Source organism: Apium graveolens, chromosome 2 (assembly GCF_009905375.1).
Source record: "Apium graveolens cultivar Ventura chromosome 2, ASM990537v1, whole genome shotgun sequence".
Classification (NCBI taxonomy): domain Eukaryota; kingdom Viridiplantae; phylum Streptophyta; class Magnoliopsida; order Apiales; family Apiaceae; genus Apium; species Apium graveolens.
Genome location: NC_133648.1, coordinates 75519553 through 75545723, shown reverse-complemented (window position 1 = coordinate 75545723; position 26171 = coordinate 75519553). Strand labels below are relative to the sequence as shown.

The following is a 26171-nucleotide window of genomic DNA, read 5'->3' as shown; positions in this document are numbered from 1 at the left end:
ACAATCCCAATCTTGGTAGACCCGAATGATCCTTCCAAGGTACTCAGAATAGGCTCTAATTTAAGCTCTGAGTTGAGGGAGGATCTGGCCCAATTCTTGAGGAGAAATTTGGATGTCTTTGCATGGTCACACTCTGATATGATAGGGATTGACCCGAATATCATGTGCAACCGGCTCAACTTGGACCCAAAAAAGAAGGGGGTCAGACAAAAGAGGCGGCCGATTAGTGGTGAGAGGGCGGAAGCCCTCAAAGAAGAAGTGGATAGACTAATGGAGGCAGGACTTATAAGGGAAGCCTTCTACCCCATGTGGCTAGCCAACCCCGTGCTTGTCAAGAAGCCAAATGGCAAATGGAGAACATGTGTGGACTTCACCGACCTAAACAAAGCTTGCCTGAAGGATAGTTTCCCTCTACCCCGAATCGACTAGCTGGTTGATTCCACGGCTGGGCACGCACTACTTATCTTTATGGATGCTTATTCAGGATATAACTAAATCCCAATGTATGGCAAGATCAGGAGCACACCTCCTTTATTACTGATCGGGGCCTCTATTGTTATATCGGGATGTCCTCCGGGCTCCTTAATGTTGGGGCAACCTATCAAAGGTTGGTGAACAAGATGTTCAGACATCAGCTGGGGAAGACCATGGAGGCCTATGTGGATGACATGCTTTTGAAGTCAAAATAAGAAAAGGATCATGTTCTCCACCTATCAGATATGTTCCAGATCTTAAGGAAGTACAGGATAAAGCTCAACCCCCAGAAATGTGTATTCGGGGTCGAGTCCAGGAAATTTTTGGGGTTCATTGTCAACCATAGGGGTATTGAGGCCAACTCAGCCAATATACGAGCTTTACTCGAGATGAGATCCCCACGACGGGTAAAGGATGTCCAGAGCTTAACCGGGTGAGTGGCTGCCTTAAACCGATTCGTCTCAAAGTCCTCCAACAAATGCCAGGAATTCTTCAAAGCAATAAAAGGAATGGGGAGAAATTTTGAGTAGACAGAAAAGTGTGAGGAAGCCTTTCAGAGCATAAAGGAACATCTCGGCAAGCCCCCGATGTTATCCAACCCAAAGGCGGGAGAGACCCTAGTCTTATACTTAGCCATTTCTAGTTTTGCAATAAGTGTCGTGTTGGTCCGAGAGGAAGATGGTATCCAGCTCCCTGTGTACTATGTGAGTAAGAGGCTATCCGACGTAGAGACTCGGTACACAAGTCTCGAGAAATTGGCATATGCCTTGTTATTAGCCTCCCGGAAGCTCAGGCCCTATTTTCAGGCGCACAAGATAGAAGTATGAACCTCCTATCCCCTCAGACAGTTAATGCACAAGCCGGAGACCTCTGGTCAATTGTTGAAGTGGGTGGTTGAACTCAGTCAATTCGAGGTGGATTATAAGCCACGGACCGCGATTAAAGGCCAAGCCCTAGCCGATTTTGTCCTCGAATTTCCTCCATATCAGGAATCGGAGCAGGGAGCCCTTGTGATCATGCCTAGTACTGAGGAGGTCGAGCTAGAGAGCCAAAATAGCACCCCCATGGTGAAGCCTATATATGGATGGGGCCTCCAATGGAGATGGGGCAGGAACTGGAATTGAGCTCATCAGCCTAGAAGCTCACAAAATCAGACGTGCAACCCATCTGGCCTTCCATGCAACCAATAATGATGTTGAATATGAAGCCTTGATCAACGGTCTCAAACTAGCTTTGGAAATGAAGGTGGAGAATTTGAATGTGTTTAGTGACTCCATGAATGTGGTCTATTAGATAAACGGGGCGTATCAAGCTAAGGGTCTGAGAACGAAGATTTACCTGAAGTGTGCACAGAGGATAATCGCGAGGTTTAACGAGGTGAGGCTGGAGCTGATCCCGTGCGGGCAGAATGAAGGCGCGGATGAGCTAGCTAAACTTGGATCGCGCCGCGAGGCCACTCTGCTAGGGGTCGTGCCCCTTGATATTCAGAGGCAACCTAGTGTTCCCGAGCACGAGGTGGGAAGCCTCAGTGATGACCTCAGCTCTACATGGATGACACTTATCTTGGCTTAGATAAAAAGAGGATCACTCCCCACCGAAAAGAATGAGGCGAGAAGAATAAAATAGAAGGCAGCCCGCTACGTGATATATGATGGGATCCTATACAGAAGACGGTTCAGTGTGCCCCTCCTCAAGTGCATAGATGGGGAGGAATGTAATTATATCCTAAGGGAAGTACACGAAGGCATTTGCGGCAATCACTCGGGGGGTAGCTCTCTTGCTCAGAAAATCCTCCGTCAAGGTTACTATTGGCCAATGTTGAAAAAGAGGCCTTTAAATTCTCCCGAGCCTGTGATACATGCCAGCATTATGCCAACTATTATAACAGCCCCGTGGTTCCTCTCACGTCCCTCATGAGCCCTTGGCCCTTCGCTATATGGGGAATTGATCTGATTGGAGAACTCCCGAAGGCCAATGGAGGTGTCAAGTATGCGGTTGTTACGGTAGATTACTTTACTAAGTGGGCAGAGGTCGAGCCTCTAACTACGATCTCAGCCAAAAAGCTCAAGGAGTTTGTGTACAGGACCATTCTGTGCCGCTATGGCATCCCTTACAAGTTGATATCTAACAACGGAAAATAGTTCGATAGCAAGGAAATACCAGAATTTTGTGAGCAGTTGGGAATTCAGAAGAGTTTTAGTGCGGTTTGCCACCCCCAAAGCAACGGGCAGACGGAGGCTGTTAATAAAATCATTAAGCATACCCTGAAGGCAAAGCTTGAAGAGAAGAAAGGGGCATGGCCAGAAGAGCTCACACAAGTCCTATGGTCTTACAACACGACACTCTGAACTACAATAGGAGAGACCCCTTTTTCTTTGGTGTATGGGTGTGAAGCTATGGAGCATATAGCCATGGATTTTGTGACAGGCCTACCAAGGACAAAGACCAATCATGACGCGATATGAGTTATCATAGATAGATTGACCAAGTCTGCACACTTCCTACCAATCAACGAAAGGTAAACCGTAGACAAGCTGGTGGATATTTACTTGAAGGAAATTGTAGTGAGACACGGCATTCCTGTTGCCATAGTGTCAAATCGAGACCCGAGGTTTAATTCCTGATTTTGAAAAAACTTCCAGCAATGTATAGGCACCAGAATAAACATGAGTACCGCTTACCACCCCCAGACTGATGGACAAAGCGAAAGGACTATTCAGACCCTTGAAGATATGCTACGAGTGTGTGTCATCGACTTTAAAGGAAACTGGAATGACCACTTACCCCTTATCGAGTTTGCTTACAACAATAGCTATCACGCTAGCATAGGAATGCCTCCGTGTGAAGCTCTTTATGGAAGGAGATGTCGTTATCCCCTATGTTGGGATGAAGTTGGAGAACACAAGATAATAGGACCAGAGTTAGTCCAACAGACCATGGAAATGGTGGGACTCATCAGAAAAAGACTGGTAGCAGCTCAGGACAGACAAAAAAAGTACGCCGACTAGACCAGGAAGGATAGGGAATATGAAGTAGGAGATTCAGCGCTATTGAAGGTATCTCCGTGGAAAGGAGTGATGAGATTTGGGAAGAAAGGGAAGTTGAGTTCCAGATTCATAGGACCCTTTGAAATTTTGAGGAGAATAGGACCTCTAGCTTACGAGCTCGCCTTGCCTATTAATCTGTAACAAGTGCACAACGTGTTCCATGTGTCCATGTTAAGGAAGTACCATGCAGATGCACGACACGTAATAAAATACGAGCAGGTGAATTTACAATCAGACCTGACCTACATCGAGCAGCCAGTAAGGATAATGGACCAAAAAGAACAAGTGCTGAGGAACAAGACTGTGAAGCTGGTTAGAATCTTGTGGAGGAATCAAAATTTCGAAGAGTCAACTTGGGAACTCGAAGACGCAATAAGGAATAGATATCCCCACTTATTTTCTAATTGATTCCGGGACGGAATCCTTGTTAGAGGGGAAGACTGTAATAACTCGAATTTTTGAGACCTTGTAAAACGCTTAATGAATAGTAACCCTGACGGACAGGGAAAAACTTTTTAACCCACACTATGTAGTGCATGAGAAAATGAGTTTCGGAGTTGATATTATGATTATACGTACTAAATGAGTGTATGTAAACGCTATTAGTTTTCGAAGAAAACGAACTTTGAAAAACGACCATATTTAAGAATCATCGAGGATTACGAGAATCACAATATAATTATGAATTTAAAACCATACGGATTTATATCCATGTATGGTAATTCAAAACATAAGAAATAAATACGAAAGAAATTACGTCGCGAACCATTTTCGAGGAAGTATCACGAAAATGTTTAAGCGGCCGAGCGAACGCGTAAACGATTAACGTAACGCACTAACTAACCATGGTAAGAAAGTAACCATGGTTACTTTATCAAATAGTGAGCTAGATATAGGATGATCAACCAAGGCTAATAGAATAGTAAGCTTTGGAAGCTAAGCAAGTGGCTTAGCTTGTAATCTATCACAAGCTAGTTAGATTTATCCATGGATTTGGCAACAAGAATAAAACCTAGGATTCTAAACTAGAGAATATCAATCAATATAAGATATCACAACCTCATTTCCAAGAAACAACCAAGGAAGCAAGCATAAAAACAATCCCTCTCTCCCAAAGAAGCTCCATTCGGCTTCTTCTTCAAAATCAAGGAAATCAAAACCAAATATTCAAGTTCTAGCCATGGATAAATCCTCCCATTAATTCTCAAGCTTCCTAACAACCAAACTAAGGTAAGATAAATCTTTGATCTCTTTTTATCAAGGTTTGATGGGTGAAATAAAATCAAAAAAGTTGAGAATGAATAGTATGAATAGTAACTCTTCTTTGGTTTCTTAATTTCAATGGTTGTTTTAGGTTCCAAAAACCATACTAAGCACTCCCAAGACTTCACCATCATCAAGAACACATCTCAAGCTTTCAAGAAAGGTAAAGTTCATTGACCCAACTTTATTTAAGATTCAATTTCAAGATCCTTTTAATATGTAGTTGTAAACCTAGTTTTAGTGGTGATACTGTTGAGATCTTGATGTTTAGTTAAGTAGATTTAAGGTTGATTGTTATTGCCTCAAGAACATGATGTTATTGAGAGGATTAAGTTTGTTGATGATGATATGTTGATTTTTGGTGGTAGTATAAAGATTTAAGGCGTAAACGAAACTTCGATCGTAAATGTAATCTCACTAAAACGAACAAAACGTAACTTTAAGTTTCTGCAGAAAGTCCCAAAGATGTGAACTCTAGTTTCTTGAAAAATAACCCTTGATTATGATAGAAAATGTTATAAGGATCGTTTAGGCACTTGAATCTCTTGATTCCGATTTACGAATCAAAAGTTATGGCCGTTTTACTGAAAGTGATTTACGCGACAAAAACTGCTACGAATTACGAACTTTGAAAATATAAAGGATCGACTTAAGAAGGTTCATAAATCATGAAATTTTTACAGAGAGTAGCTTATTAAGTTTCCTAACTTCCATAAAAGTTTCATGTGTGAATAATTATTTTTCAATTTTATAAAAACATCGGAGCCAAGACCACGCGATTAGAAACCGTAGAATCCATAAGCGGAGCCGACGGCGAAAATGGAAATGAACTTAAGATACTTTGAAAAAGGAAGCGACCATGATGTGAATAAGAACTTAAAGAAATAATAAGGATAAAATAAGTTGAGGGGGTGCATAATAATTAGCGCATGAGTGCGGGTAGCCGTAAATTAGAACGGGACCTAACGAAATGAATTGTGTTCATGATTATAGATTTCCGAGCGGAACCTAGAGCATCCTCCATCGAGATACCCAGGCAAGTTTACGAACCCAACTCCATTTACTGGTGTGTTGTGAAAGGATTGTTTTATTATCATTGCATAAATACCATGCTTGCCATGATACGCAATAATTAAATTTTTCACATAATGTAGCGATGTTGTACGATAAGTATATATCGTAAAATATTTAATTCCTCCACTACAAGAATAATGTCAATAGACATCACATATTAGACATCGGTTAACTTTGCCACTGATGTTAAAAGAAATATTGACATCACCCCATGTTTTTGTGATGTCTTTGTTCTTTGTAGACATCGGTTATAATTAAACCGATGTCTAAAATTCACTAAAAAAAAATAATTTCACGCCCACCTTTTCTTTCCCCCCTTAGTCAAATTTTCATTCAGTTTTAGTTCTAAATTCCCCCCCCCCAATCCCAAAATTCTCCCCCCTTAACCAAATTTTGGTTCCCCCAAATTAATCTTCAGATACAAAATCAAAACAAAAAACTAAAAAATCAAAACTAAAAACTAAAAAACAGTCTCTCTCACTCTCTCGAACCTCCCTCTCTCTCTCGAACCTCTCTCTCTCGATCAAACCTCTCTCCCCTCACAATCTCTCTGAACTCCGGCCATCATCTCACCATCACAATCTCTCGAACCTCTCTCTCTCTCGAACCTCTCTGTCTCGAACCTGTCTCTGGAACCTCTCTCTCTCTCTCTCTGAACCTCTCTCCGCTCCCAATCTCTCCGTTAAGCCTCTTTCAGTTAACCTCTCTACTTCGGTAAGTGTTGTATCTACTTGAATCGAACTGGTCTTCTCTGCATGAAGACCAGTTTTAAAAGTTGAGGATTTTTGAATTCAAAACCCTAATTTTGTAAATTGGGGTTTTTTCTAATTCGAAACCCTTATTTTTTCTATTAATTTATTGTCTAAACTTGCTAATACTTTTCTTCTTGTTATATACAGGACCTAATCTGAGAAAAAGATTTAGAGCTTTAGGTAATTTGGGTGTTTTTGGTTGTTCATTTGTATTTTTGTTTTTTTTTATTTTTGTAAATTGTGTAAAGTTAACGATCCTTTCATCTCTACTGATTACATGGTATTTTTTAACTTCAATCCTCATTTTTTTTGCTTTAGTTGTGATTTGTGATTTGATTTAGTGTTGTTTATCTTATTTTGCTCGTTATAAATGTTGATCTTTTATTTTATTATGGATATGATTAGGTTTTAAATGTTTTGATTTGGTGCTTGGTGCTTGGTATAGATTTCATCTCTTGATTTAGCTCTACAACATCAAATTGAATTGTAGCAATAACTGTAAAAATGTTATATGTAATGTGTGCAATTTAAGGCTTGTACCTTTGATTTGGATAAAAGGTGAAGCTATTTACACTTTACACTTCAATGTCTGGCTTTTTTGTTTATATTTTTTTAAATTTTCTGCTACACAAGACTGCTATGGTTCGCTTAATACTAAGATTTGTGCTTGCTGAAAATATATAATGTACACTCGTTTGCATTTCAGGTGACATCCATGGGCAGTATAGTGATTTGTTACAACTCTTTGAATATGGTGGCTTTCCTCCTCAATCAAATTATCTGTTTTTAGGGGATTATGTGGACCGTGGAAAACAAAGTTTAGAAACGATATGGCTCTTGCTTGCTTATTAAGTATTCGGATAACTTTTTTCTTCTTAGGGGAAACCATGAATGCGCCTCTATCAATAGAATATATGGATTTTATGATGAATGTAAGCGCCGATTCAATGCTAAACTATGGAAAACCTTTACTGACTGTTTCAACTGTCTTCCTGTGGCTGCTGTTGTTGATGATAAGATATTGTGCATGTATGGTGGTATGTCCCCTGATCTTAACAATTTAGATCAGATCAAAAACCTGCCACGTCCAACTGCTATACCTGACACAGGTTTGCTCTGTGATTTACTTTGGTCAGATCCCAGTAATGATGTCAAGGGATGGGGATTGAATGATAGAGGAGTATCATTCACCTTTGGCCCTGATAAGATGTCAGAGTTCTTAGCGAAGCATGACTTGGACCTTGTTTGTCGTGCTCATCAGGTAAAACCAATAATTATCTCTTTTTCAACAATTAATTTGCACCGGAGTTGATGACTTGACGTTATGCTTGTGCAGGTTGTGGAGGATGGTTATGAATTCTTTGCTGAAAGACAGCTTGTTACCATATTTTCCGCTCCCAACTATTGCGGTGAAAGACAGCTGAATATTTTTATATGTGATCTCAGTTGATAGGTGGGGGAAGTGGCTATGATTATAAATCAGTCAGAAGATGGACTACTCAAAGGAAGTTGGGATACAGTCTCATTGAATGTGAAAAAGTAATTTGTGTGTGTGTTAATTATTGTTACCCTATTATAGTTGGGATGCTGACAATATTTCTTATCATCATTATTAATTTCAGATATTTGTCCCTATCCACAAAGAAGCACATTGGTGCTTGGCAGTAATCAACAGGAAAGATGAGAAGTTCCAGTATCTTGATTCTCTTAAAGGAGGGGATCGACAAGTAATGAAAGTTTTGGTATGTTGTGGGTTCGCCCCTGCCCTTCAAATTATTTGTCTACTTGCATACGTGTAAATTAGTTTTAGTAGACTTTAGGTTTGGCTAATCTAGCATGGTTGTTAATGCAAAGCTTCCTTATCTATCTTATGTGAAGATTCAGTAAATTGGTTGTTAAATTGATTGGAACATCAAGACAGGGGAAGACATTCACTAAAGAAGTTGTAGAGGCTATGGCTTCTTTCAATAAGGTCCTTCCTCCCCCTTGGCATGTATCTCAATATAACATATTTTTATATACAAGTATGTAAGTTCATGAGCCGACGAAATGCAGAAACCTCTTATTATGGCTCTCTCAAACCCAACCTCTCAAGCTGAGTGCACTGCTGAAGAAGCTTATAACTGGTCTGAGGTAAACAAAAGATGTTTTTCTTCCCTCCATGATATATTGATATGTATCCAACATTAGTTGATGTTATTTACTTCAAAGAAACTCATTGAACCAATAAAACCTTATTCCTTAATACAGGGCCGCACAGTGTTTGCCAGTGGAAGTCCATTTGACCCTGTGAAATATAATGACCAACTTTTCATTCCTGGCCAGGTTCTATAAATTTATCTTGTACATTTTATATCAGTATTAGTTAGAAAAAATTATATAAGCATAAATGACTGAGATGTTTGGGTTCTCTTTGTTTTAAAGGCAAATAATGCATATATCTTTCCTGGACTTGGACTTGGTTTGGTTATGTCTGGTGCAATCCGCATGCACGATGAAATGCTTCTTGTAGCTTGTAAGTACTGACACTCCATTTATAGGACCATGGAATTACATGTTCTAAATATACCATAATTCTTCCTATTAATAATGCTGACTACTGAACTATAAATTGCTAAGTATGAACCATAATTGTTTGATAACTAGACGCATACTATGTCAGCTGAGTGCGTAAAAGCTTATTATCTGTGAATTTTTTTAAACAGCTGAAGCTTTGGCCTGTCAAGTAACACAGGAACACTATGATAAGGGAATGACATTCCCACCATTTTCTAATATCAGAACAATATCCGCTAACATTGCAGCTAAAGTTGCTGCTAAAGCATATGATCTTGGTTAGTATCTTTTGTATCATAGATTTATCTATTGTCCATCTATTTTCCATCCTAAAACATAACAAATTTGATGTCTCACAGGCTTGGAAACACGTCTTCCTCGACCAGAAGATCTGGTCAAGTTTGCTGAAAGCTGCATGTATAGTCCCAACTATCGCATTTACCGGTGAACTGTCAATTAACCTATGGCTCTTAGCCTCTTATAACTAATAAAGTTCCTCGTGATCATGATGTTTGGTTTTCCTCTGTGTTAAGGGAGCTTCTGTTTGTGAATTTGGAATAATCAATGGATGTTAGTTCGTAGAAGCAAGAATTTGTAGAAGACCTTCCTGAGCAAAAGAACGGGTGCGGTTTGCCTTTTTTTGTCTATCTGTATTGTTCCTTTGCTCAAAAGAGTAAGCTGATATATGTGTTGTTTAATGAGGAAACTTTAGGAATTTAAAAAGGTGTAAATGGAGAGAATATTCAATAATAAAGACCTTTCTTAGCAGAACAACGTGTGCTTTTCTTTGCTCAAAGTAGTAAGTTAAGATATGTGTTCTTTAAGGAGGGGACTGTTGGAATTTAAAAAGTTGTTGCATAAACAGGGAGAATATTTTGTAATAAAGAAATTTTACATGTGTGTTGCATTCTTTCAATCATTTAGAGCTCCATGAATAATAATCCTTTAGTTCTTATCCCCTGTACTGATTGAATCATGCTTATCAGAAATGCATTTATATTAGGGAGAATGTGTGTATGGTCTAATTAAGAATACTCTCTCGCGTTCTCATTCAGTTTTCACCATGACTATTTAATAGGCACTCAGGAAGAAGCAGCAGAAGCGTATGACATTGCTGCTATGGTTCCCACCATACTAACTGGCCTACTATCGCATTCCAGCAAACGAAGTCTCCAATTACTATGCACTACCCGTACGCTGATCACCAAAGGCTCTGGTGTAAACAAGAAATACCAGATGTCGATTCTTCCTCCCAAAGCTATCAAGGATTTCACCAACTTCAATTAGGCAGCAGTAACCACAACTTTTATCAACCTTCCGTGCTGCATATGTTTAGAAGCGAGAATGTAATAGTTTAGATTTCAGATCATATGTTTTACTATTTTGGTTGACGTTCTCAGACAATAATTACACAATTAGTGATGTAAAACTTTACACAATTTGGTCTATAAACTTCTTACACATCACTTTCAATTCAGAAAAGCTGATGTCAAAAAAGATAATATACATCACTTTAAGGTAAAAAACTGATGTCAAAGAAATCCAGGTTCAAGTCTAAATGAAACATAGAAATCACTTTGTTTAAGATAAAACTGATGTCAAGTAACATTATAAACATCACTTTTAACCAAACAAAACTGATGTCAAAAAACACAATGTACATCAGTTTTAGGCAAACAACTGATGTTAAAGACTAACATGTTCAAGTCTAAATGATACATAGACATCACTTCATTTTAGAAAACACTGATGTCTATACGCTAAATTAGACATCACCTTTCATTAAAAAAACAGATGTTTAATATGTCATTTTACATCACCTCTGTCAAAATTATCAATGTTTTTGTGACAAAAACATAGTTCAATATATGTTTAATATGTTTTAATAGTTGTAATTTAGTTATTAAATAATTTTGTTATAGCATTTTTTGTAAAAAATCATCACATAGACATCAGTGTTTTTCATGAAAATCGATGTTTTTGTGACAAAAAAGATAGCTCATGATATGTTTAACATGTTTAATTAGGTGTAATTTACTTATTAATTAATTTATTTATTGCATTTTATGTAAATAATCAACATATAGACATTTGTTTTTTAACTAAAATCGATGTCTAATCGAGTATAGATATCGGGTATTCACCGATATCTAGAATAGACATCACCGACATCAACATCAGTTGGAAAACAGCATAGACATCGGTCAAAAAGCGATGTCTATGGACTTTTTTCTTATAGTGCTCTTTTTAGCGTGACATATAATTATAAGACCAAGAGTCAGTCAGGATTTTAAGATGAAAACCCGGGAATCATTCTGGTGATATTATAGGGCGATTACAAGTCCATAGTAGTACATTTTAAAGGGATTCAATGTCCACTTACGAAATATTAAAATACCTCGAATTTTTATTAAAACGATTTCTCAAGATCATATTCCCTCAACTATATTTTATTATTCGAATAATAAATATTATATACCTATTCATTTATTATGGGAGAAGTATACTCCAACGATTATTTATTTCAAATCCGATTAAACATTAAAGATTATTAAATTGCGTAGACATAAATTAGTTGAGGAATATTATTTAAATATTCTTTTAAAAGTAAACTCATTCGAGGTTTAATTATTTATCGATTATCATTTAATTAATTATTATTTATTGAAGGGTTTATTTATGATTTAAAAATCATAGAACCTGATTTAAAATACTTTCTGATTTTTGGAAAATTATTCGAATAATTTCAAATCGTCGGAGAATATTATCTTGACTTATTTTGAATATTTTGAATATAGTTTTAAAGAGAAACTCCCCCCTTATTTAATTATCTGTTGACAACGGTCAACTCAAATCTTTAGTACTTCCTCCAAAAACTTTCGGAAGTACATATATATATATATATGAAGTAAAGTTGTGCCTGTCAACAAGCAAAACGCTTGGGGGAACTTCGATGTGGTTCGAGTTCTCGAGATATGATAGGATCTCCTAAAGGACAAGGGAGGGGTAGGATCCAAGTACTTCGTGTATTGGATAGACTATTGATACCGTAGGAGACGGTACAATATGTACCTAAGGACCTGCGAAGTGTGTGTATACCCAAAATGAGGACACATAGCTCGTATGCGGCAAGGGTGATAACCGGGATACGAAGGTGTCGTCCTTCTACTAGTAGAAAAGGTTACTTTTATCGTAGTACGACTGATCATCATATGCGGTGGCTCCAACGAATGTCCTATTCTTCCATTTGGAATTGTGATGCAATACCGTAACCCAAGCCTAGGTGTTGGGTTTTATATTAAGGTATTCGCCGGTTGATAAAATCCACTAAAGGATTGTTTTCATAAAAGGTGTGTATCACCAAGGGAAACTATTTTCGAATAAAACGTAATTATCATATATGATGTTTTACGTAAGTTTATCATACAGTGATTTTCATATACTGTACATTATTATGCTGGGCATTATAGCTCACTCTTGCTTTCTTTTAAATGACACAACACAACAGTGAATCAAGATGCCTACCATGAGAACTACAGCCAGGAAAAGGGTAGGAAATGGCCAGCTATTCCTTAGGTTGTTTGGTGTTGTACCACAGGTAGTCCGAATAAGCTGGACTGGTTTCCAGTTGTTTTTAGTTCAGCTTATTTATAAGTATGACTTATGTAAGGTAATAATTAAGAAACGTATATTTGGCCGGCGGACTAGCCTTACTTAAAGGTTACTCCCTGGTAAGACTTAATTACTTTTGGGTTGTAATAATTATCACTTTGTGGTTTAATTTACTCTAGTAATGATTGGTTCATTTCCAAGATAGTAACCCAGTAAGTGTGTGTGTGATAAGTGTGGGGTCGTAAAGTGTGAGTATTTATATATTATGGTGTGAGTTATGTGGTTTATAGTGGTTTAGATGGCGTGGCCTCTGAGGTTCCCGACCCCGGATTTTGGGGCGCCACAGTATTTCGAGGTAGAGGATGCTCTAGGTTCCGCTTGAAAATCTATAATCATAAACACAATTCATTTCGTTAGGTCCCGTTCTAATTTACAGTGACTCGCACTAATGCGCTAATTATTATGCACCCTCTCAACTTATATTACCCTTATTGTTTCTTTAAGTCCTTATTCTCATTATGGTCGCTTCCTTTTTCAAAGTATCTTAAGTCCATTTTCATTTTCGTCGTCGGCTCCGCTTATGGATTCTACGGTTTCTAACCGCGTGGTCTCAGCTCCGATATTTTTATAAAATTTAAAAATCATTATTTTCACTTGAAATTTTTATGGAAGTTAGGAAACTCAATTTACTACTCTCTGTAAAAATTTCATGATTTATAAACACTTTTAGGTCGATCCTTTCAAAGTTTGTAATTCATAGCAGTTTTTGTCGCGTAAATCACTTTTAGTAAAACGACCATAACTTTTGATCCGTAAATCGGAATCAAGCGATTCAACCACCTAAACGATCCTTATAACATTGTCTATCATAATCAAGGGTTATTTTTCAAGAAACTACAGTTTACATCTTCGGGACTTTCTGCAGAAACTTAAAGTTATGTTTTATTCGTTTTAGCGAGATTACGGTTACGATCGGAGTTTCGTTTATGCCTTAAATATTTATACTACCACCAACAATCAACATATCATCATCATCACACTAACTCCTCTCAATAAAATCATGTTCTTGAGGCAACAACAGTCAACCTTAAATCTACTTAGCTAAACATCAAGATTACAACAGTACTCCCACCAAAACTAGGTTTACAACTATATACTAAAAGGATCTTGAACTTAAATCTTAAATAAGGTTGGATCAAAGATTTATACCTTTCTTGAGAGCTTGAGATGTGTTCTTGATGACGGTAAAGTCTTGGGAGTGCTTGGTATAGTTTTTGGAACCTAAAACAACCATTAAAATCAAGAAACCAAAGAAGAGTTATTATTCATACTATTCATTATCAACTTTCTTGATTTTATTTCACCCATCAAACCTTGATAAAAAGAGCTCAAATATTTATCTTACCTTATTTTGGTTGGTAGGAAGCTTGAGAATTAATGGGAGGATTTATCCATAGCTAGAGCTTGAAGGTTTGGATTTGATTTCTTGGTTTCTTGAAAAGGGCCGAATGGAAGAGAAGAAGAAATGGGGAGAAAAATTTTGTTGCTTCTTGAAATAATATGGTGATATCTTGTAGTTGATTTTTATTCATTAGTATATATCCTAGGATTTGATCTTGGTTGCCAATCTTGGAGACAAAACTAGCTAGCATTGGTAGATTACAAGCTAAGCCACTTGGTTTAGCTCTTTAGCTCACTATTTGCTAGCCCTTGGTTGATCATCCTATGCTTAGCTTACTATTTGATAAAGTAACCATGGTTACTTTTCTACCATGGTTAGTTAGTGCGTTATGTTTATTTAATCGTTTACGCGTTCGCTCAGTCGCTTAAATATTTTTGTAATTCTTTCTCGTAAATGGTTCGCGACGTAAATCCTTTCGTATTTATTCCTTGTGTTTTGAATTATCATGCTTGAATATAAATCCGTATGGTTTTAAATTCGTAATTATATTGTGATTCCCGTAATCCTCGATGATTCGTAAATATGGTCATTTTTCAAAGTTCGTTTTCTTCGAAAACTAATAGCGTTTACATACACTCATTTGGTACGTATAATCATAATATCAACTCCGAAACTCATTTTCTCATGCACTACATGGTGTGGGCTAAAAAGTTTTCTCCGTCCATCAGGGTTACTATTCATTAAATATTTTTACAAATTCTCAAAAATTTGAGTTATTACAACAGGCCTGTTTCTCCAATCGTATATATTCTTCTCCCTAGTGTACTCTTCAGGGTTAGGGTCGAGGTGAATATCCAGCGAGCCGGAGCCACCTGCTCGCATCGAGTTCTCAACTCTAGTAATGTTCAGGGCCCCTTGAGGGGTTATAATAGAGTCGAGAGAAATAGGTTGGCTAAGACGGCCAGATAGGGAGGTCAGCTCGCATTGGAAGTCCTTCGAGCCTCGCTGCTCAGGTGGATATTGATTTAATGGAGACGGAGTGGCTGAAGAGCGAGCCAAGCTGAAAGCGGAACGATCCGGGCTCGAGGAAGAGCGAGACGATCCGTAGTAGCGGGCTGAAGACGCACTCGATATATGTAAAAGATGGTGAATATTAGTGTGTGGCCCTAAAAGAAAGTAAAAACAGGTATGGGGTCGCACTTAAGTGTCCTCACATCTCACACGGGATCGCACCTAAGTATCTAAGCGAGCAGACAGGCTCGCATCGCGTTTCGTGATTGTGTGTGGGCTCGCATCGAACAAGTGGTGTGTGCTCGGGTGATGCATATGAACAAACATGAATGGATATGAATGATTGAAGTTCAAAGGGGTACCTGTAGGTGAATTGTAGGATGATACTGATGAATCTGTTCCCGGAGAATATCGCCGCCGGTAGACAGTTCTTGTGGTGATGATGGTTTTCACCGTGGTAGATCCTTGAGCAAAATGGGCAGCAGTTCGATAAGTGTTCTTGGAAATATGAGAAATAAAGTGAAGATCTCACATATTTATAGGAGATAGGAGAGAGAAAGGGAGAAGGCCACGTGTCATCATCTCAGATATTGACACGCATCCCTACGCCAGTTGTTTTACAGCTGTCATGAGTTTAAAAAACTCTTGACTGTTAAAAGAACATGCGAGGCTAGATGGTACGGCCTCGTGGGCTCGCACTTGCGGGGCCAGAAAAAGCTAATATTGGAAAATTCCTAGCCTCAAGGTGCCACCAGGAATTTTGGGGGTAGTTATGCCCGCTTTCGGTCATGGGCCCTAAACAGGTCCCCATGGGAATATTGAATAGCTGGGCTCTCATGTGTGAGCTAGAATCGTGGATTAATGTGACTTGGGCCAGCGCATGCGAGCTGGGCTCATGATGAGTGAGCCGGTGGGCTCTCACATGAGAGCTGAGCTCTCACTTGTGAGCTGGGCTCACACGTGTAAGATGGGCTCACACTTGTCATTTGAATGCCCATATGCGGGCTAGGCTCAGGCGACTACACGCGGGCTGGGCTCAGGGGGCAACACGCGAGCTGGGCTCAGGTGCCAACACGCGGGCTGGGCTCAGGTGCCCACACGCGAGCTGGGCTCAGGTGCCCACACGCGAGCTGGGCTCAGGTGACCACACGCGAGCTGGGCTCAGGTGCATACACGCGAGCTGGGCTCAGGTGCATACACGCGAGCTGGGCCCATGAGCCCACATCTTATGAAAACGAAGGAAACATTGGATTTATTAAATTGAGAAGAAATGCGGTGCGAGCCTGGGTGACCCAGTCGGCCCGCATTAAAAGACTTTGTGTGCAATATGAAAAGTGACTCATAGATGGCTGAGTTGCTCGTAGATTTCGGGGCCGACACGGGTTGTTCCTACAATTATGGGAAGAAATGCGGAGATGCCGCGAGATTGTAGGAAGCGTGTGGAGCCGGTCGAGATTTACGTGACTAATTGGCTGAAAGCCTGACTTTATCATGGGCTTGGGCTGCACGGGTTGAAGGAACCTAACCCTAGCCTATGTGACTTATTCCCCAAGAACTACGTGAGGTTTGATCCCTATAAATAGGTACGTAGGCACTTGTATGAGACATGAGTCGACACTTGATAAAGAATAATAAAAACCCTATTCTTTTTTGAGGAGTCAACATACAAGCTCAGCCACCACCACAAATTAACTTTCCTCCGCCTTGAATCACCATCATTGATCCTTGTTCCGACCATCAACCTCCATAACACTGTTATACAAAATTCTTCGTATAACATTAAATAAAATATGATTTTTCTTAAGTTTGTGTTGTAAATGGAAGTTTAGTATATGTTGCATATGTCCCATGCATGTTTTGGAAAGGGGTTATATCAAATTTTAAAGTATTTTTGTTATGTTGTCGGGGGCTTGATGTTGTTAAAGCACTATTATATCATGTTGCATGGAACAATATAGAAATAGAATTAAAAATTTTGAACAGAGTTAAATTAATGAGGGAGAAATGTTTTACAGGAAATAGGTGAATCCAAACTTTAGAATAGTAGTAACATTGTTGAGCAAAATTTCACACAACCACCATACAGAATGTCAAAGAAATATACAGATATTGATCAGAAATTCATTGACATGCCTGCTTTATACCAACACATAATGTCAAAAATTCTAATTAACCCACAGGCATTTGCATTGAGCAAAAGTGCAAAAAGCATCAGTTTATGGCTTCTCCTACGTTATCATCATTCACATCTGGTAAAATATGTGTTGTTTTATAGCGCATGATTCTTGTTGTAGTGGGGGTGTCCCAAAAAAAACACTCTATAGAACTTGAGGGAAAACACCCATATGGAGTTGTATTAATAATTATATGAAGTTCGATTATAGGTATTTGAGCGGAAAAGAAGTGTTAAATAAAGATATAAACTGTTATATTCTTGTTAATTACAAAATAAGAATGGATACAAGAAATGAGATGACGTACTAATTCTCTAAAAGAAGAACTGGGACACTGTTAATCCTCTTAACTTAAAATATACGAGTAGCTCAGATATTAATTATTTTATAGGAGTAACAAGTTGAGAATAAAGGGAAGACGACAATGAATATTGAGTAGGCACCAAGCTTATAATGGACTACATCAGAGAATAAGTGAGATAAAAAAAATTAGTATTAAAATTACTCACTGATTGATTAATTTTTCGTGCTGCCCAAGTCCAGTTAACAGTTAAAACTCCAATACATACCAATCATAAGTTTACTCATTTTCTGTGAAAACCCCTCTGCAATTCTCAAGAGTACTAATAAACTACATACAAATATATAATGTCGTCAATGGGTTACGATTTGGCAGAAGCTCGTGTAATGAAAAAGATCCACAAGGAGAAGATAGAATCTACAACAATGAAGGCACATCAGAGAGCAGATTCAAGAGATTATGAGACGGCAAAGAAGAAAATTGTTTCTAATGGTGGCTGCTTTTCAATGATATTCAAAAAGATCCATCCCAACAGCAATGCTTCCTAGCTCCTATTCTTCGTACATGTCTCGCAGAGTATGTGAAATCCAGACCAGTTAAAGTTAAAAATAACAGCGGCACCTAAGATGTTTGCATATTAAAGTCCAACCGATGCTATTGATGATTACAGTAAAACCTCCATAAATTAATATTTTTGGGACCATGAAAGATTATTAATTGATCAAATTATTAATATATCGATAAATTAATAATTTATTAATTTATCGATATATTAATAATTTATTAATTTATCGAGATATATTATTTAAAATTTTATAAATATCTAATTCTCATAATAATAATTTATTTTCATCTATTGAATACTTAAAATAACATTAAGAAATATTTATGAATTTAAGTAAATTGAAAGGATTCACTTATTTAATTAGATTATGTAATGTCCTAAAGTTCTCAAAATGGTTCAAGTGGTTCAAGTCAGAGCTTTATCTTTTCTAAATGAGCATTGGTCCTCTTTACCACAACAATAAAAGACCTTATTTAATTAAGTAAACACGAAAAGATGTCCTTAAAACAACAATTACATTACGTTGTAATATGAACGTAGTCGCGCCAGCTCCATAATGCATTAAAAAAGATTTAAGATGAAGTATAAGGACGACATCAATTTTAAAAAGAAGCAGGTTACAATTGAGACTTACTATAAAAATGCATCATAGAAATATATAATTTTGATGTAATATATAATTATTGATTTATATATTATATGGAACTTATATGTATTAATAAAAAATATTATATTATAAATTTAGCGAATTATTAATTTAGCATAAAGGACTTGACTCGGAATTATAAAAAATTATTAATTTAATGAGGTTATTGATTTATCGAGTGTTAATTTATCAAGATTTAACTGTATGCAAGAATCGAAAAAAAGCACAATATGTCGAGAGTTTGAGAAGATTTGTTAAAGTAATTCAAGTAAATTGATTGAGAGGAAACCAAATTATTAAAAAAAATCTGAGAGGAAACCGCCTTTACACTTTTCAAGAGACTTTCATATTCCTTTGAGAAATTTTCAGCCATGCTTGTTCTCCACGCGAACAGAATTCAAAAACACTCCTATAATGTGGGGTAGTTAAGCCAAGTTTGTGGACCAAGAAAAAGGTCGTATCAAAATTCATTAATACTGTAAATCACGGATTGCGTCATTTTTCCGTGTTGCCCAAGTCCATTTACAACTCTATATATATTTCCCACAACTATTCTCTCAATACCATTCTTTCAAATATTTCTTCTCTTTCTGTGAACCAAGTTCCCACTTTCTCTCTAAAACCTTCAACAAAACTGCACTTGTTATAAATACTAAATAATGTTTAGTATGAATCATGGGCTGGCTGAAGTCTATGTAATGAGGAAAGTTTACAAAGAGAAGATGAAGAAGCTGGAATCTACAACTACGAAGAATGTACAGGAGAAAGAAGATTCAGTTGATGATTGCAAGGATCAGAAGAATACCGATGGCGGCTGCTTTCCAATGTTCAAGAAGATACATCCTAACACCACTTCTTAGTCGGATTTTTTTTTAATCATGGTTCACGTCTTCTCCTCGATTGCTTCTGGCCTCTGGCAGACTACATGAAAGCAAAGCCATAGTAGTTGTTTGAAATCATGTGACCCAAATTGATATTTTTTTACTAGAGCTCATTGGTTGCAAGTATGGTTTCTCTTAAGTTCGTGTTGAAAACGAAATTTCTGTATGTTGCGTATGTCCATGTGTTGGGAAGGGATTATATCAAATTATAATGATTGGTCAGGATCAACATATTCGTATTTGTTTGGATATGGTTTGTTAAAAAAATTTATTGTTAAGTTGGGACGTTAGAACTCTATGATAATGCAAGAACAGACTGTACATTCCAAGAAGAGTTTAACTTCAAATTTTAAAGTATTTTTGTTATGAAATTTGTCGTCTGTGGCGTGATGTTGTTAATGCACTATTATATCCTGCCTGCATCAACCGGTAAATTTTGTAAAAATTACTCTTTTTTTAGGATTGATTGCATAGCTAGAAATTCTTTTTTTGAATACAAATATGAGATCAAAACTTTTATTCACAAAAATAATTTTTTGAAAAAAAATATTTTAACTATATAGTCAAACCTCCTAAATATGTGTGTCAGAAAGTCAAACGTTATATATTAAAAAAAGAGGAAATATTAGATGAAAGCTAAATATGAGACCGGACAACTAGAACACCATCAAAGATTCAATGCAGAGTAAAATTTTAAGCTCTTATAAATGTTTCATTGAATTTTGTGAGACTTAATTTAGAGAAGATAGACATGTCAATCATCACAATAAGGTAATTTCATACTTTTTTATCTAAATTTGCAAAAGAGATGACGCATCCAAAGTCTTTGATAGAATGTGCATAAGAAAATTTGAATATAAGTATCAATAGAATCATATAAAGCTTATTTTTCTATATTATTTTACATCACTACATGCTATCTTGTTATTTTCTTGCAATTTAGTCATAATTTAGATAATATTATATTGTACTAATATCTGTAACGTGTGTCTTGTGATATCTTGATTAACAAATTCTATGCATATTTTGACTTTTAAATGTACATTAAAAAAAAATTATTTTTTGATGTATAAAGTTTATTTTTCACTTTGAAAAAAAAAATCGGCTGGGTAATATTTTTATGTCAGGTCCGCCACTGCACATCTAGTGAAAGATTTGTTGTTTTATACTCCCTCCGTCCCAACCATTTGTTTACATTTGGTTTGGACACGGAGGTTAAGAAAAATGATAAAGTAGTGGTGGAAAGTTTAAAAAGCGAGTAAAGTGGTGGGATCGATTAATATTATATATATAAAGTGGGTATAGTGGAGGTAAGTAGTGGATGAGTTTATTTTTTATATTATAAAAACTTTACTACTTTTAGAAAAATTTTAAATGTAAAGAATTGGAAGGGACATCCCGAAAAGAAAAGTATAAAGAAATGGTTGAGACGGAGAGAGTAGCTCAAGATTCTTGTTGGTGTAGAAGGGGTGTCCGGATAAACATGGATAAAAAAAAACCATATGGAGTTATCATAAAAATAAGATGAAGTTCAATTATAGGTATTTGAGCGGGAAAACAAGTGTTAAATACAGATATAAACAGTACTTATATTATTGTTTAAAACAAAATAATGGATACAAGTTCTTTAAAAATAAGAAATGAGATGATGTACTAATTCTCCAGAATAAGAACTAGGACACTGTTAATCCTCTTAATTTAAAATTTAGGAGTAGCTCAGAGATGTCTTATAAATTATACTAACAAATTGAGAATAAAGGGAAGACGACAATGAATATTGAGTAGGCACCACGCTTATAAGAAACTCAGTGATTGCTTAATTTTTCTTGGTGACCAAGTCCATTTACACTCACCCCTCTATTACTCTATATATAATCAAGAGTTCGCCTCTCTGCATCTCAACAACATTCTTTCAAATATCTGTCGTAACAAAGTTCACACATTTCTGTAAAAGCCCTCTGCAATTCTCACGACTACTAAGCTACTACGTATAAATATATAATGTCGTCAATGGGTTACGATTTGGCAGAAGCTCATGTAATGAAAACGATCCACAAGGAGAAGATAGAATCTACAACAATGAAGCAACATCAGAAAACAGATTACGAGGAGACGGCAAAGAAGAAAATTGTTTCTAATGATGGCTGCTTTTCAATGATATTCAAAAAGATCCATCCCAACGGCAATGCTTCCTAGCTCCTATTCTTAGTAGTTGGTAACATGTCTAGCAGAGTATGTGAAATTCAGACCAGTTTATAATGTTTCAATCCTGTGGAGTAGCGTGTTTGAAGACCAGTTCTTTATATTCAGACCACTTGTTCAAGAATCTGTGTACAAGCGTTGCTAAATTTGAATTATTTGATCTGAACGCGATTAATGAAAATGACATTTTGATACATTTTTTGTTGTGTAATTTCATACCAGTACCTGTTATTGTTAACCCGGTTCAGACTTTCATTCTTTCTCAATATATTCAGCCACTGTTTGAGTCTGCAAAGTAAACACTCCAAATCAAAGCAGATATCTTATATCATCCAACATTAATCTGTATGAAGGAATGTCAGAAATATTTCTGACATGCGCTAGCGGCCTACAAGTAATCTAATTTATTTACATGAAGAAACATGAATTAAGAAATAATAATAACAAAATCTTGGAACAAAGTAAAATGGAAATAAAGGTAGTAAGAGGAGAGTTTGATAATCAGTTAAATCTAATATTTAACATAGCTCACATTGAAATTTATTCAAGAATGTATAAAAAGGCAATTTAAGATATTCGAAAGTTATGCGGCTATATCCAAACGGATAGTCATACAAGTATGATTTTGAAAAATCATATGTATGCGTTAAATTTCCAAGAGATAAAGGAAAGAAGACTGTTTAATTAAGAAAAATCAACAATGGCTTGGTCTCCACGCCAGAAATAATTTGGAAATGAGCAAGAAAGAATGAAACAAGACGCCACTGAATGTTGGGGACCGTTAGGCAATAAGCTTGTGGACCTTAACCAAGAAAAGTTGTAGGGGTGTGCAGAAAACCGTACAAACCGCAAAAACCGTCCGCACCGCATCAATTCACACCGTAAAATGCGGTTTTTAATTTTCATGGTGCGGTTGTGGTTTGAATTTTTAATAAACTGCGCGGTGCGGTGTGGGTTGTGGTTTTAAATTATTGAAATGCGGTTCCAACCGCACCGCACTGCAATATTTAATATACATACATATATATATATATAGATATTACTTATATTTCATTATTCCATTTATTAAGTCCGATTTCATTTAACATACTAGGAGTACTTGCTTAGTGATCATCTTATTTCTCTGCAAGACCAATTGTTGCGTGGTGATCATTTTATTTGTGTTTCTTCAAAAATAATGAGACACATGCTACAAAACCACCTATTTAATAGTGAACTCATTTAATTGCCGAGCCAAGCTTCTACGTTAAACTTACAGCGTGGAATTTCTAATTTGTATTATTGAATAATATTGGCGACTTTGTTATATTATTCAGAAATTTAACTAATCTAAGTTTTGTATTTATTTAAAATTTTCGAACTTGTAATGTATAAACCGCAGTGAACCGCACCACACCGCACCGCATTTTTTTGGTGTGATTTATGCGGTTTTTGAGAGTACGCGGTGCGGTTGCGGTTTGAAAATTTGATCAAACCGCATGTGCAGTTTAGTTTGCGGTTTGAGGAGAAAACCGTACCGCCCGCACCGCGCTCACCCCTAAAAAGTGACCAAATATCACGGATTAATTGCGTCATTTTTTCTTGTTGCCCAAGTCCATTTTAAAACCCAGTATAAACAGAGTATATCTCTCATTATCATCCATTCAGATATCTTCCTTTACGTTTCAACCTCCTCCCTATATATAAATTTTAATGTCGACAATGAACTCTGGTTTAGCTGAAGTCTATGTGATGAAGAAGCTTCACAAGGAGAAAATGAGGAAGCTGGAATCTGCAACTAAGAAGGATGGAATCCACACGAAAGAAGATGATGCAGTTGATTATAAGGAAAATAATGTTGATACTGGATGCTTTCCGGTGCTGTTTAAGAAGATACATCCTAATAGCAATTCCTGACAGCTCTTTTTTCTCTCCTTCACGTCCTCTCCTCGGTTGCTTTGTGGTCTATGGCAGAGTCCATAAAATTCAGATTGTAACATTGTGACTTATTATTCAGTGATGTTGGTATTCAATATATACCAGTTGTTCAAGAATTCTTTAATTATATTTATGACAATTTTGTTTTCAATTGCTACTCCCTGGTATGGTAACCCAAATGGATTTCTCAACTTCTTTCTTGAGGTAGATGATAATAATCAAATTGATGCAAGTAATCATCGGTTTTAGTTCTTAACTATATATCAAGTATACGACTATTCGTAAACAAAATGTATATTTGAACGAAATACAAACGGATTCATAATTCACTGAGCGAGCATACCTTACAACCAAACAGAATATCAGAATCATATTGTTTGCAACAAGAAATGCTAAGATAGCTGCTTATTCTGCATCTGTTTATAACATCAGTCACGCATAAACACCATCTCAGAATATAGATGATAAAAAACACCATTCTACATAGATATCGATTTTATCTCTAATACCTGCAGATTACAGAATATCTGATCATACAGTAAATTACTGGAGATAAATCTACAAGATTCGCGATTGATGAAATAAAAAGTGTTGACACCTTTTTTCCAATAATACAACAAATAGATACTACAGAGTACAGAGTAAAATTTTGCAAGAAAAATGAGCCTGCTCTCTACGCGTACAAAATTCAAATCAAGTGGGAAGGAAAGAAAACGAAAATGAATACTGAGTAGGCACCAAGATATTGAGTTTTTTATTATTACCATTTTTCGAAAAGAATATATTTAAGTACGAGCCTCACAAAACATATGCAGTATACTCTTACAGTACTATGTATGGAAATTTAGAAAAAAAATTAGTTTGAGCGACTGCAATAAAAAATTATTTTGTAACACACGAAATATTTCATTTCGAATTAAGACATACAAAACTTTCAAGTTCTGAAACGAATCAATGGAAAAACTGGTTAAGAGGTCATTATCAATACAATTTATCTCATATTAGATGGTTTGGATTAATACCACAAAAATGGCGAACTACGATAAATGAAGGTGGTATTACCCAAAATAAAGATTTAACAAAATGGAATTCGTATGAAAAAGACCGATTACTTTTTCACAAAAAACAAAAGTATTTTAAAATATATCCATTACCAAACCAAAAAGATAATTTTCCAAAATACTATATATATAATCTTTTATCATATAAATCTATTAATTCTGAAATTAATAAGCCTTCATATATTATTTATGGATCACCATCAGAATTAAAAAACAACCAAAAATTTACTTTTAATTACAACAATTATAAACAAAATTTATTTGAAAGCCTGGAGGAAATTCCTATCAATCATTATCTAGAAAAGGGCGATATTATGTATATGCAAAAAACTCCAGATAGAAAATATTTTGATTGGACAATTCTCAATTTTTTTATAAGACAAAAAATAGATATTGAGGCCTGGACCAAAATGGATTATAACAGTAATATAAATACTAAGCTTGGAAGTAAGAATTACCAAAAAATTGATAAAATGGATAAAAATGATATTTTTTATTTGATAATTCATCAATATTTAGAAATAAATCCAATCAATGACAAGAAACTTTTTTTTGATTGGATGGAAATGAATGAAGAAATCCTAAACCCAATATCGACAAATCTGAAACTTCCGTTCTTCCCAGAATTTGTGCCACTTTATAATATATACAAAATAAAACCATGGATTATACCAAGCAAATTTCTTCTTTTAAATAAAAAAAAAAAACATCAATGAAAAGAAAAAATTCCATTTTTTTAGACCATCGAATGAAAAAAGATATTCTGAATTAATGAATAAAAATCAAGAAGAAAAAGAACCCGCGGGCCGAAGAGGCCTTGGATTATATTCACAAAACCAAGATAAAATGAAAAAACAATATAAGATCCGGAATAAGATGAGACCAGAAATGATTTTCTTACGGAAACACTATTTGCTTTTTCAATGGATAATAGACGACGGTTTAATTCCGAATTTAACTGAAAGGATGATCAATAATATCAAGATATATTGTTACTTGCTTGGACTGAGAAATCCAAGAGATACTACAATATCGTCTATTCAAAGGAAAGAAATAAATCTGGATATAATGGTGATTCGAAAAAAATTGACTCCTATAGAATTGAATAAAAAGGGGATATTTTTTATCGATCCCATTCGTTTGTCTGTAAAAAACGATGGATACTTTATTATATATCAAACCGTAGGTATATCGTTGGTTCATAAAAGTAAGTACCAAACTCCTCAAAGATAT

At 36.1% G+C, this 26171-nt stretch overlaps 2 protein-coding genes and 1 pseudogene across 2 annotated transcripts; all 3 read left to right on the top strand.

Annotated features, from left to right (window-relative positions):
- The first annotated feature begins 1554 nt into the window (after nucleotides 1–1554).
- LOC141690830 (uncharacterized) lies at nucleotides 1555–2046 on the top strand. The gene is made up of 2 exons (XM_074495593.1): nucleotides 1555–1719; nucleotides 1768–2046. The coding sequence occupies exons 1-2, from the start codon at nucleotides 1555–1557 to the stop codon at nucleotides 2044–2046; spliced, it is 444 nt and encodes a 147-aa protein (XP_074351694.1).
- Nucleotides 2047–2387: 341 nt separating this feature from the next.
- Nucleotides 2388–8036, top strand: LOC141690824 (serine/threonine-protein phosphatase PP1 isozyme 4-like; annotated as a pseudogene).
- Nucleotides 8037–8803: 767 nt separating this feature from the next.
- LOC141690816 (NADP-dependent malic enzyme-like) lies at nucleotides 8804–9682 on the top strand. The gene is made up of 4 exons (XM_074495582.1): nucleotides 8804–8935; nucleotides 9035–9125; nucleotides 9316–9444; nucleotides 9526–9682. Exons 1-4 carry the CDS (start codon nucleotides 8804–8806, stop codon nucleotides 9612–9614), a joined length of 441 nt encoding a protein of 146 aa, XP_074351683.1. The 3' UTR covers nucleotides 9615–9682.
- The last annotated feature ends 16489 nt before the right edge of the window (nucleotides 9683–26171 follow it).